Source organism: Grampus griseus (assembly GCF_964374135.1).
Source record: "Grampus griseus genome assembly, chromosome: 8".
NCBI lineage: Eukaryota > Metazoa > Chordata > Mammalia > Artiodactyla > Delphinidae > Grampus > Grampus griseus.
This window is the reverse complement of record NC_139002.1, coordinates 67,573,568-67,588,276: the sequence shown is the minus strand read 5'-3', so window position 1 is coordinate 67,588,276 and position 14,709 is coordinate 67,573,568. Positions and strand designations below refer to the sequence as shown.

Sequence of the window (14,709 nt, the reverse complement as noted above, 5' to 3'; positions counted from 1 at the left end):
ACCTAAATGTGTAACAATAGATGAATGGATAAAGAAGATATAGTGTGTGTGTGTGTGTGTGTGTGTGTGTACATACACACACACACACACAAAATGGAATACTACTCATCCATAAAAAAGAATGAAATAATGCCATTTGCAGCAACATGGCTGGACCTAGAGATTGTCATACTAAGTGAAGTCAGAAAGAGAAAGATGAATACCATACAATATTACTTATATGTGGTATCTAAAATATGACACAAATGAACTTATCTACGAAACAGAAACAGACTCACAGACTTAGAGAACAGACTTGTGGTTGCCAAGGGGGAGGTTGGGTGGGGGAGGGATGGATTGGGAGTTTTGGATTAGCATATGCAAATTATTATATATAGAATGGATAAACAACAAAGTCCTGCTGTATAGCACAGGGAACTATATTTGATATCCTGTAATAAACCATAATGGAAAAGAAAAAAAAAGATGTTAATTATTGTGTAATATATTATCCTTAAAAAAAATCTGAAACACATATATCCAAATGAAAGATGATGGTTGACCAGTGGTTTTCAAATTTTTAAAAATTAAGAAGAGAAATCCTTTGTTCTAAAAACCATTAGGCAAACCTGATAAAAAACAGTGCAACTGCTCTGGTCCCTTTGTCCTAACTACAGCCCGCCCACAGCTGCTTCTCTTCTCCTCAATGATGCCTGAGTTTTTCCTTGCAGATCCCTAGGTTGGGCCAAGCATGGTTTAATAGTCACTGCTTTAATAAATTATGGTACATTCACATAATGAAATAGTTTGCATGTGCTGAAAATCATTAAGACAATGTAGCTATAAATATTAATAATATAATGTTAAAGAGAACTAGAAATAATGTAAATATATACTTTCATGGATTTATGCATATATAAATACACATATTTGTATATATATACATATAAATATACATACACAAACATGTGCGCGTGCGCGCGCACACACACACACACAAACGTACTTGTGGCCAAGACTTGGAAAGTTAAAAAAAAAATAGTTATGCTATAGTTGAAAGATTTTTTTTTCCTGTTTCAAATGTTTCTTTCGAATAAAAACATGTTATCTTTTCAGTTAAGAAAACTTCTAACTACCTTTGCATGTCTGGGCACTCTCATCATTGCCATCTCTCAGCACATCTCCTGGGAGCCTTCTCCCTGATGCCAGGCAGAACCCAGGGCCACTGTGCTCCTGCACTCCAGTCAGGATGAAAACATGCAGAATGACAGCAGGGTTGAGAAGCCAAGACTCTGCTGTATAAACTGGGCCCTGCAGCCACTGTGCCAAGAGGGTCACTCCAGTGCTGGGAGACTATTTCAAAGGAGCTGTTGAGTTAGAAGCAGTCCTCCAAACTTGAATTGTGGTAGAAACAGAAACTGGTACAATTTGGGGGGAGGCAATTTGACAATATGTGATATGACCTTAAAATGTACATATTCTTTGGCCCTAAACTACCACTCCTAGGTATTCATCCTTAAGAAGTAATTATGTCTATGAGCAGAAAGAACTCATCAGGCTGTATTGATATTAGTGAAAAAATGGGAAAAAATCTTAAAATTTTTCATTAGTTAAGTAAATTATGATATACCCAATCTATGTCATAGAATATTAAAAGTGACATATAGAAGGATGATCTGTAAAGCTATACATCTTCTAAATAACATATACAGGTTGATACCATCTTCGTAAAAATAAGAAAATATACTTTGTATATAAGTATATACACACATTTTATTCATTTACTGATATATTTATTTCTTACACACACACACACACACACACACACACACACACACACACACACACACACACACACATGACCTGAAGGAACACACCATAAGGCTGACAATGCCTATATCTGATAGGCAGCTCATGAGGGCAGTATGTGTGGGCTTAGTACACAGGCTCTGCAGCCAGACTCTCTGGGTCTCATTCCTGGCTCCACCACTCCCCACTTCCCCCAACCCCATGTGACATTGGACAATGACACTTCTTTAGCAAATAGTATTGTGCTTAATATTGCCAGTCACTTTTCCAGGTTTTAGGGATACAGCAGTAAAGAGACAAAAAACCTTGCTCTTAGGAAGCTTACACTCACTGTTTCTTAACCTCTCTATGCCTTGACTTTCCCATCTGTAAAATGGGGACAGTAAAGTTCTTACCTCAGATGGTTGAATGAAGATTGCAAGATTCAAAATATGTAAAATATTTAGATTAGTACAAGGCATACAAGCACTATAAATATGTTAGATGTTATTTAAATTTCTTTTAATTGATCTGTATTTTCTAAGTTTTCAATAACGAAAATTATTGTTGCTAATAAAAAAAAATAGAAAAGGAAGAACTCCCTAAAACCCTGGATCAAGGACGTTGGGAACTCAGCAGCTGTCCCTGCCACCCTTTTCCTGAGTGGAAAGATGACATGATGTCCCCAGAAACAGCCAGGGAAGATAACCAAGAGAGGAGGTGTCGGAGCCTGCCCTGGAGTTGCGCCTGCTGCATTCCTTATCACAGAAACCACTGCTGCCTGAAGCCCTGAGACATCGCGGGGAGCTGGCCACTGAGATAATTATTCCCTCTGACCTAGTAATTCCCCTCAGTTCTAAAAATCTATCTGACGAGAGTAATTCAAGAGAAGCAAAAGGAGTCACAACATAACATTTAACTTGGCCCTGTCTGATATTAGCAATAAGCGGAAAAACATCCTAAAAGGATCAATGTCAGCATAGGGTTTAAGTTAACTATGGAATATCTACCCCAGGAAATAGAGCAGCTATCAAAAATTATAACTACAGGGCTTCCCTGGTGGCGCAGTGGTTGAGAGTCCGCCTGCCGATGCAGGGGACACGGGTTCATGCCCCGGTCCGGGAAGATCCCACATGCCACGGAGCGTCTGGGCCCGTGAGCCATGGCCGCTGAGCCTGCGCGTCTGGAGCCTGTGCTCCACAACGAGAGAGGCCACGACAGTGAGAGGCCCGCGTACCGCAAAAAAAAAAAAAAAAAAAAAAAAAAAAAAATATATATATATATATATATAAAACTACAAAGACCACATGTGAATATAGAAGATGTGTATGATGTAACATTAAGACAAAGTGAGTTTGTATATACCTTCATCAAGTAAAAATATGAAAAAATATGCATTGATGTGGATGGTAATTACAAAAAATGAAAACAGCCAGATGAGAGTGGTAATACAGGTGATTATTTTACTCCTACACATTTCCCCATAAGAAATGAAAGTGAATGCAAACCCAAAACAAATCATTCAAAGCCACTGAAGACAATGGTTCTGAAGTGGCTTCAAAAAACTCCATTCTTAAGGCAGGCAAAATGGTTTGGGGGTGGGGAAGATGGGATGAAGAATGTTTCAGATCAAGGAAATATCTTCCAGAAATGGTTCTAGAAAGGTGGGAATATTGTGGCCCATTTGAATGAGGCCAGTGTATGGATGACGAAGAGAGGTGAGAAAGCATGAAGTATATGTGTGGCTGGAGAGGTAAGTGGGAGACCAATCAGATGTTATGGGTTGATATGCGACCCCCAGCCTCAAATTCATATGTTGAAGTCCTAACCTCCAGTCCCTCTGAATGTGACCTTATTTGTAAAATCATTGCGGACGTGATTAGTTAAGATGAGGTCATATTGGAGTAGGCTGAGCCCCTAATCCAATATGACAAGTGTCCTTATAAAAAAGGGAAAATTTGGACACAGAGACATGCATAGAAGGAAGATGATGTGAAGAAATACAGCAAGAAATTAGCCCTCTGAGAGCTAAGGAGAGAGGCCTGTAACAGATCCTTCCCTTGCAGCCCTCAGAAGGAAGCAACCTACCAACACCTTCATCTCATAATTGTGGCTTCCAGGACTCTGAGCAAATAAATTTCTGTTATCTAAAAACAAACAAAATAAAACAATTCCGTTCTTCCTATTTCCCAAACTGGGTTCCACGATAAATGAAAAGGTGTTTTGAAACAAGGTCTTACTGTATAGCACAGGGAACTATATTCAATATCCTGTGATGAACCATAATAGAAAAGAATTTTTAAAAGAATGTGTATATATGTATAACTGAGTCACTTTGCTGTACAGCAGAAATTAACACATTAGATGGTAAATCAACTATACTTCAATTAAAAAAAAGAAAGATAAAAGGGGTTTTGTTTTGGAGTGGTATATAGAGATGGTCTGTACTCAAGGGAGTGGGAAACAGGATCAAACAAAATTAAGCAGAGGTCACCATCAGAGGACTTTAACGCTTATTACTATTATGGACTTCCAGAATGCAGATACATTTCCCCAACTAGTGATCAGCCCCTTTTCCCCTCCCCCGCTGAACACTATTAGCATTCCTGGGACACGGGGCAGCATCTAGGGCCCAGAGCCGTGGCCTCCCCTCCTCCCGCCCTCAGGTGTCTCCTCTGCTCCACAGAGGATGCCCTGTTCCCAGCGTGCTGCTAGAGGCAGCTTTTCACGCTGTGCAAGCAAAGGTGTCATTGTGCTGAAGGAGGTGCTTGGCGTCTCGCCTCCAACGGCGGGTGTTAGGAACCTGCTGAAGAGATTGCCATTGGCAGCTGCTGGGTCTCTAACTTGGAAAGCTGAAGATTCCCTTTTCTTTCCCAAGTCTGAAAGGTGTTTTTTTTTGGTGGTGGTGGTGGGGAAGATGTCCATTTTAAGCTGTATACATCAGATGCAATAAGATCTAATACTCAACCCCTTAATGCTTAAAGGCAGGAAACACAATCTCAGTCATTTCGTTAATCTAAATTCATACTTTTATCTATTACAAGGAACAAAACAACTTTGGGCTCCCGATGGGAAACAGGTTGTTGCTACTGGATTCACCCAAATCTGCTGATTCCATGTTGACTCTGATATGGACTCAATTAAGTCCATATTAGCCAGGCCCTTGAGGCAGCAAAAGAATGAACGGTTTATACTTTCTGAGATCCTTGAGCTATACTAGCACGAAAACCTGAATTTTAAAATCCTATTCCATTGCCTATGCTCTTAGCCATATCTTTGCTCCCTCTGGGCAGTAAGGGGGTGAGAGGAAGGGCGTGGGCACTGGAACAGACCCAAGTCCTTGCTCCCCGCTTCTCAGCTGCCTGAACTGGGCATCTCCACTTCCCAGAGCTTCAACAAGCTGGAGACAGGAGCTTTTTCAAAAGGTTGTGCTGACACTCAGAAGTAGCTCAATGAATAGGAGCTTCCTTCTCCACCAATCTCACATGAGGTTCCTACAGACAGCCTTTTACGGAAAAGGCTCACTAGATTTTGACATTTTGCTGTTTTTCTCAGCTTTCCTTAGATGTGGATGATGAGCTTCCTTTCTAAGGAAAGGCATATCTCGCTCAGAGATAAATGAGTTTGCACCCATCCGGGGCCTCCCACCTTATGATGCAGCTTCCTGGGGAAACTCCACGGTAGGAACCACAGGTGTCATATAACAGTCCCATTTCCTTTGCAAAACTCACTGTCTACATTCCACTTGATGCTCCTGGGAGGAAGTTTCAGGGTTTCATTGATCTTCTCCAGGACAGTCTGCAGCTTTTGCTTCTGGGCAATCTCTGACTGGGTGACCTCAGCGACGTTCAGCTTCTCACTCTCAAGTTTCTCTAGGGTGACAAGGGAAAAGAGAACAGCTGTTTCCTTTGCCACAGACAGACCTAACCCACGCACTCACACATTCACTCACTCACTCACCATACTGAGCACCTAGTAGGTGAGGGACGCTGCTCTCCCCTCCACGTCTGGTGGTGGCACTGGTGGTGCCAGTATGTACTGTGAAAACCTTGTGATTGTGTCTTGAAGCCCCAAATTATAAGATCCCAGGATCATAGAAGGAGGGCATTTAACCCAGCTTGTCATATTTGAGCTCTTTTTCCTCATTCTGAGGTTTTCCCTCTTCTTTTCACCTCTGTCTTCTCCAGAGACATTCCTGTGTCCTGACTGGAACACCTTCATGCTTGCCTGGGCAGCGGTCAAGTCCTTATCCAAGGTGTTTTGAACACTCCTGTAGTACAATATGTGTCCTGTTGAATCATATTTATGTCTTAAGAACCTTCTTTCCTCTTAAACCCACCTGGAAGGTAACTAATTTGATGAGTCCTACTTCACTAGTTCTAATGTACACACTTTTCACATTTTAACATCCCTGAAATCAGGCTGTGTCTTAAAATTGATGGCATCCTACAACTACCAACAGCCAGGTGGAAGGTATAAGAGTTATCACTGCTTCCATGTGTGTGAACTTGGTCATAGCTCTTCATAGTGTTGTCACTTCCATGTCTCAAAAAGCCTACAAGATGCTGTACAGCAGAAATTAACACAACATTGTAAATAAACTATACTTCAATAAAATAAATTTAAAAAGAACCTACAAGAGCAATTTCAAAAAGTAGAACATAAAAATTCTAAGCAATAAGAAAACATTGGGTTATAGTTTAATTGAAGTACTTTTTTCTCTTTGAGTGGTACTTATACTGGTATGTTTTAAAATCAATGGTTCTGGATTGGTTCAAGATGGCAGAGAAGAAGGACATGCACTCACTCCTTCTTGAGAGAGCACTGCAATCATAACTAACTGCTGAACAATCATTGACAGGAAGACACTGGACCTCACCAAAAAAATACCCCACATCCAAAGACAAAGGAGAAGCCACAATGAGATGGTAGGAGGGGTGCAATCACAATAAAATCAAATCTCATAACCGCTGGGTGGGTGACTCACAAACTGGAGAACAATTTATACCACAGAAGTCCACCCACTGCAGTGAAGGTTCTGAGCCCCATGGCAGGCTTCCCAACCTGGGGGTCCGGCAACGGGAGGAGGCATTCCCAGAGAATCAGACTTTGAAGGCTAGTGGGATTTGATTGCAGGACTTTGACAAGACTGGGGGAAACAGAGACTCCACTCTTGGAGGGCACACACAAAGTAGTGTGTGCATCGGGACCCAGGTGAAGGAGCAGTGACCCCATAGGAGATTGAACCGGACCTACCTGCTAGTGTTGGAGGGTCTCCTGCAGAGGTGGGGGGTGGCTGTGGCTCACCGTGAGGACAAGGACACTGGAAGCAGAAGTTCTGGGAAGTACTCCTTGGTGTGAGCCCTCCCAGAGTCCGCCATTTGCTCCACCAAAGAGCCTGTAGCCTCCAGTGCTGGATTGCCTCAGGCCAAACAACCAACAGGGAGGGAACTCAGCCCCACCCATCAGCAGAAAAGCAGATTAAAGTTTTACTGAGCTCTGCCCACCAGAGGAACACCCAGCTCTACCCACCACCAGTCCCTTCCATCAGGAAGCTTGCACAAGCCTCTTAGATAGCCTCATGAGCAGAGGGCACACAGCAGAAGCAAGAAGAACTACAATCCTGCAGCCTGTGGAACAAAAACCACATTCATAGAAAGACAGATAAAATGAAAAGGCAGAGGACTATGTACCAGATGAAGGAACAAGATAAAACCCCATAAAAACAACTAAATGAAGTGGTGATAGGCAACCTTTCAAAAAAAGAATTCAGAATAATGTTAGTGAAGATGATCCAGGACCTTGGAAACAGAATGGAGGCAAAGATCGAGAAGATGCAAGAAATGTTTAACAAAGACCTGGAAGAATTAAAGAACAAACACCTAGAATAATTAAAGAACAAACAAACAGAGATGAACAATATAATAACTGCAATGAAAAATACACTAGAAGGAATCAATAGCCACCAATAGCAGAATAAATGAGGCAGAAGAATGGGAAAGTGACCTGGAAGACAGAATGGTGGAATTCACTGCCATGGAAAAGAATAAAGGAAAGAGAGTGAAAAGGAATGAGGACAGTCTAAGAGACCTCTGGGACAACATTAAATGCACCAACATTCACATTATAGGGGTGTCAGAAGGAGAAGAGAGAGAGAAAGGACCCGAGAAAATATTTGAAGAGATTATAGTCGAAAATTTCCCTAACATGGGAAAGGAAACAGCCACTCAAGTGCAAGAAGCGCAGAGAACCAGGGAGGATAAACCCAAGGAGAAACACGCCAAGACACATAGTAATCAAACTAGCAAAAATTAAAGACAAATTATTAAAATTAACAAGGGAAAAATGACAAATAACATAGAAGGGAACTCCCATAAGGTTAACAGCTGATTTCTTAGCAGAAATTCTACAAGCCAGAAGGGAGAGGCACGATATATTTAAAGTGATGAAAGGGAAGAACCTATAACCAAGATTACTCACCCCGGTAAGGATCTCATTCAGATTCGAAAGAGAAATCAAAAGCTTTACAGATAAGCAAAAGCTAAAAGAATTCAGCACCACCAAACCAGATCTAAAACAAATGCTAAAGAACCTTCTCTAAGTGGGAAACACAAGAGAAGAAAAAGACCTATAAAAACCCAAAACAATTAAGAAAATGGTAATAGGAACATACATATCGATAATTACATTAAATGTGAATGGATTAAATGCTCCAACCAAAAGACACAGGCTTGCTGAATGGATACAAAAACAGGACCTGTATATATGCTGTCTATAAGAGACCCACTTCAGACCCAGGGATGCACACAGGCTGAAAGTGAGGGGATGGAAAAAGATATTCCATGCAAATGGAAATCAAAAGAAAGCTGGAGTAGCAATACTCATATCAGATAAAATAGACTTTAAAATAAGGAATGTTACAAGAGACAAGGAAGGACACTACGTAATGATCAATCCAAGAAGAAGATAAAACAATTATAAATATATATGTACCCAACACAGGAGCACCTCAATACATAAGGCAAATGCTAACAGCCATAAAAGAGGAAATTGACAGGACCACAATAATAGTGGGGGACTTTAACTTCACTTACACCAATAGACAGATCACCCAGACAGAAAATTAATAATGAAACACAAGCTTTAAATGACACAATAGACCAGATAGATTTAATTGATATTTATAGGACATTCCATCTGAAAACAACAGATTACACTTTCCTCTCAAGTGTACATGAAACATTCTCAAGGATAGGTCACATCTTGGGTCACAAATCAGGCCTCAGTAAATTTAAGAAAACTGAAATCATATGAAGTATCTTTTCCGACCACAACATGATGAGATTAGAAATAAATTACAGTGAAAAAACCGTAAAAAAACACAAAATCATGGAGGCTAAACAATATGTTACTAAATAACCAAGGGATCACTGGAGAAATCAAAGAGGAAATCAAAAAATACCTAGAGACAAATGACAATGAAACACGATGATCCAAAACCTAAGGGATACAGCAAAAGCAGTTCTAAGAGGGAAGTTTATAGCAATGCAATCCTACCTCCAGAAACTAGAAAAATTTCAAATAAACAATCTAACCTTACACCTAAAGGAACTAGAGAAAAAAGAACAAACAAAACCCAAAGTTAGTAGAAGGAAAGAAATCATAAAGATCAGAGCAGAAATAAATGAAATGGAAACAAAACAGTTGCAAAGATCAATAAAACAAAAAGATGGTTCTTTGAGAAGATAAACAAAATTTATAAACCATTAGCTAGACTCATCAAGAAAAAGAGGGAGAGGACTCAAATCAATAAAATTAGAAATGAAAAAGGAGAAGTTACAACACGCACTGGAGAAATACAAAACATCCTAAGAGACTACTACAAGCAACTCTATGCCAATAAAATGGACAACCTGGAAGAAATGGACAAATTCTTAGAAATGTATAACCTTCCAAGACTGAACCAGGAAGAAACAGAAAATATGAACTGACCAATCACAAGTAATGAAATTGAAACTGTGATTTAAAATCTTCCAACAAACAAAAGTCCAGGACCAGATGGCTTCACAGGTGAATTCTATCAAACATTTAGAGAAGAGCTAACACCCATCCTTCTCAAACTCTTCCAAAAAATTGCAGAGGAAGGAACACTCCCAAGCTCATTCTTTGAGGCCACCAACACTCTGGTACCAAAACGAGACAAAGATACTACAAAAGAAGAAAATTACCAACCAATATCACTGATGAATATAGATGCAAGAATCCTCAACAAAATACCAGCAAACAGAATCCAACAGCACATTAAAAGGATCATCCACCATGATCAAGTGGGATTTATCCCAGGGAGGCAAGGATTCTTCAATATATGCAAATCAATCAATGTGATACACCATATGAAGAAATTGAAGAATAAAAACCATATGATCACCTCAAAAGCAAAAGTATTTCTGCATCTCTGTGCCCATTTTTCTCCAGAAAGTGGGCATAGAGGGAACCTACCTCAACATAATAAAGTCCATATATGACAAACCCACAGCAAACATCATTCTCAACTGTGAAAAACTGAAAGAATTTCAGGAACAAGACAGGAACAAGAGAAGGATGTCTACTCTAGCCACTATTTTTCAACATAGTTTTGGAAGTCCTAGCCACGGCAGTCAGAGAAGAAAAAGAAATAAAAGGAATACAAATTGGAAAAGAAGAAGTAAAACTGTCACTGTTTGCAGATGACATGACACTATACATAGAGAATCCTAAAGATGCCACAAGAAAGCTACTAGAGCTAATCAATGAATCTGGTAAAGTTGCAGGATATGAAATTAATGCACAGAAATCTCTTTCATTCTTATACACTAACAAGAAAATATCAGAAAGAGAAATTAAGGAAACACTCCCATTCACCACTGCAACAAAAACAACAAAATACCTAGGAATAAACCTACCTTACGAGGTAAAAGACCTGTACTCAGAAAACTATAAGACACTGATGAAAGAAATCAAAGATGACACAAACAGATGGAGAGATATACCATGTTCTTGGATTGGAGGAATCAATATTGTGAAAATAACTACACTACCCAAAGGAATCTACAGATTCAATGCAATCTCTATCAAATTACCAATGGCATTTTTTACAGAACTAGAACAAAAAATCTTAAAATTTGTATGGAGACACAAAAGACCCCCAATAGCCAAAGCGGTCTTGAGGGAAAAAAAGGAGCTGGAGAAAGCAGACTTCCTGACTTCAGACTATATTACAAAGCTACAATAATCAAGACAACATGGTACTGGCACAAAAACAGAAATATAGATCAATGGAACAGGATAGAAAGCCCAGAGATAAACCCACGCACCTACGGTCAACTAATCTATGACAAAGGAGGCAAAGATATACAATGGAGAAAAGAAATCTCTTCAATAAGTGGTGCTGGGAAAACTGGACAGCTACATGTAAAAGAATGAAATTAGAACACTTCCTAACACCATATACAAAAATAAACTCGAAATGGATTAAAGACCTAAATGTAAGAGAGGACACTATAAAACTCTTAGAGGAAAACATAGGAAGAACACTCTTTGACATAAATTACAGCAAGATCTTTTTTGATCCACCTCCTAGAGAAATGGAAATAAAAATAAACAAATGGGACCTAATCAAACTTAAAAGTTTTTACACAGCAAAGAAAACTACAAACAAGACGAAAAGACAACCCTCAGAATGGGAGAAAATTTTTGCAAATGAACCAATGGACAAAGGATTAATCTCCAAAATATATAAACAGTTCATGCAGCTCAATATTAAAGAAACAAACAACCCAATCAAAAAATGGGCAGAAGACCTAAGTATACATTTCTCCAGGAAGACATACAGATGGCCAAGAGGCACATGAAAAGCTGTTCAACATCACTAATTATCAGAGAAATGCAAATGAAAACTACAATGAGGTATCACCTCACACCAGTTAGAATGGACATCATCAGAAAATCTACAAATGACAAATGCTGGAGAGGGTGTGGAGAAAAGGGAACCCTCTTGCACTGTTGGTGGGAATGTAAACTGATACAGCCACTATGGAGAACAGTGTGGAGGTGCTTTAAAAAACTAAAAATAGAATTACCATATGATGCAGCAATCCCACTACTGGGCATATACCCAGAGAAAACCATAATTCAAAAAGACACATGCACCCCAATGTTCATTGCAGCACTCTTTACAATAGCCAGGTCATGAAAGTAACCTAAATGCCCATCAACAGACAAATGGATAAAAAAGATGTGGTACATATATACAATGGAATATTACTCAGCCATAAAAAGGAACGAAATTGTGTCATTTGTAGAGACGTGGATTCACCTAGAGACTGTCATACAGAGTAAGTCAGAAAGAGAAAAACAAATATCGTCTATTAACGCATATATATGGAATATAGAAACATGGTACAGATGAACTAGTTTTCAAGACAGAAATAGAGACACAGATGTAGAGAAAAAACGTATGGACACCAAGGGGGGAAAGCGGGGGTGGGGGTGATGGTGGTACGATGAACTGGGAGATTGGGATTGACATATATACACTAACATGTATAAAATAGATAACTAATAAGAACCTGCTGTTTAAAAAAAAATTCAATAAAAATCAATGCTTCTTGTGTGCAATGACATAAAAATTATTATATTAAAAGGCAAAAAAAGTCTAATCATGTTCTTAGTATAAATTTATATTTTTATCTTAAAGAACAAGTCTGGATTCCCTAATGAGAAATATGTTGTCTGCTATTGGATTCACCTAATCCACTCTCCACAACTCATTCGAGGATTGATAGAACTGACTCTCTGAAACATGTTTAGAATGTCTTTTCTCCTCATTTTTAAGGGCTGACATACAAACTAATTAAACTTCAACATACATCAATGGTTCCCCTATAGTTTACATTATCTTATTTTTCAGTAGTTTTAGCTTATCCAAGTCAAATGTCCCTTGAGTAATTCTTTGAAGATAAGATCACCCACTGGAAAATTTCTGTAGGTTCTGTGGATTTAAGAATTCTTCTCAGTAGTCTTGATAGGATGATCTCAAGCTATTCTACCTGTGATGGCCTGAAATGTTATCTTTCTCTTTTCTTTAGTTGCTTGATGCCATCATTCTTTATTTCTGAAGTTCAGGGATTTAACAAGCATATATCTAAATGTCTTTCTCTTGAATGTTAAACCTTTGAAAGAAACTGTGCCTTTTCCATTTTCAGGACATGAATTATTACCTTGTATCCTCTCCTATTGAAGAAATGACAAGTTTTCATATTACACTGCAACTACCAGCGTTTAGTAGAGGTATGCTGGCCATTGGTAGAGGCTGCCCAAGGTACTCAGTTAAGAAAACTTCTGAAGCCTTATCTTGGCTCAGAGGGAAAGACTTCTGGGATATATTAGTGACAACTGTCTTGGGAGTGGGCTGGGTAAGTGGGGAGGGGAGGAGTGGAAGCAATGAGAACCACTTTTTTTGCTAGACCTGCTGTATTATATCATTGCCTATGAATTTTCATATTTATAACCTCCTCTGACTTTGGACTACTTACAGTGAATAGGGTAGGTCTCTGAGTCTGTCTTCTACGTCAGTAACTGTTTCTTGCACTATTGTCCATTCTGTTCTTGTTTTTAAAAATTGGATTTTACACATTACCTACTGCAACACTCATGGTTTTTCTGTTTCCATCAATATTTTTAAGTAGTTTATTATACTAAAATTATAATTCATTTTTCCTAAAATTAAAAACAAATCTGTTTTTAGCATCTGACATTTCTTATTCAGGATAAGAGTTTCTATGGTTTTGCTTTATTTATCTGCATTACTAATATTTTAGAAAATGTAATTCTGCTTTACATTTTCCACTTTAGTTATTATATTTGGATTTGTCTTCTTGCATTTAATTTTTGTTGTTGGGTACATTATTTTAGGCATTGATATTAGTATTAGGTGGATTTGAGTAAAAAGACTATCTCAAAGTAACACTTATTAACAGTTTTAAGTGTATCTCTTCATGTTCATAATACACACAAGAATAGAAAGAGTTCTCTCTCTCTCATTCTATTAGTAGAAATGAGATTACAGTGTGTATATTTTTCTGCTACTGTTTTTTTTCCCATTTAAACATATATTGTATCTTTCCATGTCAAAATATATGGATATACCTCATTCTTTTCGTTGTTGTTGGTACTTTTGGACAAACTTTACCCATTTTATCCACCACTCCCCATCCTATAGCAACCACCAATCTGTTCTCTGTATCTATGAACTCATTTTTGGTTTTGTTTTGTTTAGCTTCAACATATAAGTGAGATCATAAGGTATTTGTTTTTCTCTGTCTGACTTATTTCACTTAGCATAATGCCCTCGAGTGCTATCGTGTTGTTGCAAATGGTAAGATTTCCTTCTTTTTATGGTTAAATAATATTCCATTGTGTGTTTATATATATATATATATATATATATATATATATATATATATATATATATATATATATATCTCACATTTTCTTTGTCCATTCATTCATTATGGACACTTAGGTTGCTTCCATATCTTGGCTACTGTGAAGCCAAGCCATTGGCTCATGATGCAATGAACATGCGAGTTTCAGTATCTTTTCAAGTTAGTGTTTTCATTTCCTTTGGATAAATACCTAGAAGTAGAATTGCTGGATCATATGGTAGTTCTATTTTTAATTTTTCGAGGAACCTCCGCACTGTCTTCCACAGTGGCTGAACAAATTTACATTCCCACCAACACAACTGTTCCCTTTTCTCCACATCCTTGCCAACACTTATTTCTTATCTTTTTGATAATAGCCATTCTAACAGATGTGAAGTGATACCTCATTGTGGTTTTGATTTCCATTGTCCTTATAATTAATTATGTTGAGCACCTCTTAACATACCCATTGGCCATC

The 14,709-nt window shown here is 38.5% G+C and overlaps 1 protein-coding gene across 1 annotated transcript in view; it reads right to left on the bottom strand.

Moving 5' to 3' along the window:
- PARVA (parvin alpha) overlaps positions 1–14,709 on the bottom strand; it is a 182,285-nt gene that overhangs the window by 42,606 nt on the left and 124,970 nt on the right. Inside the window, exon 6 of the mRNA XM_082661048.1 lies at positions 5,499–5,639. Coding sequence (XP_082517174.1) covers positions 5,499–5,639 — 141 coding nt within the window. The remainder of the gene's footprint in view (positions 1–5,498; positions 5,640–14,709) is intronic.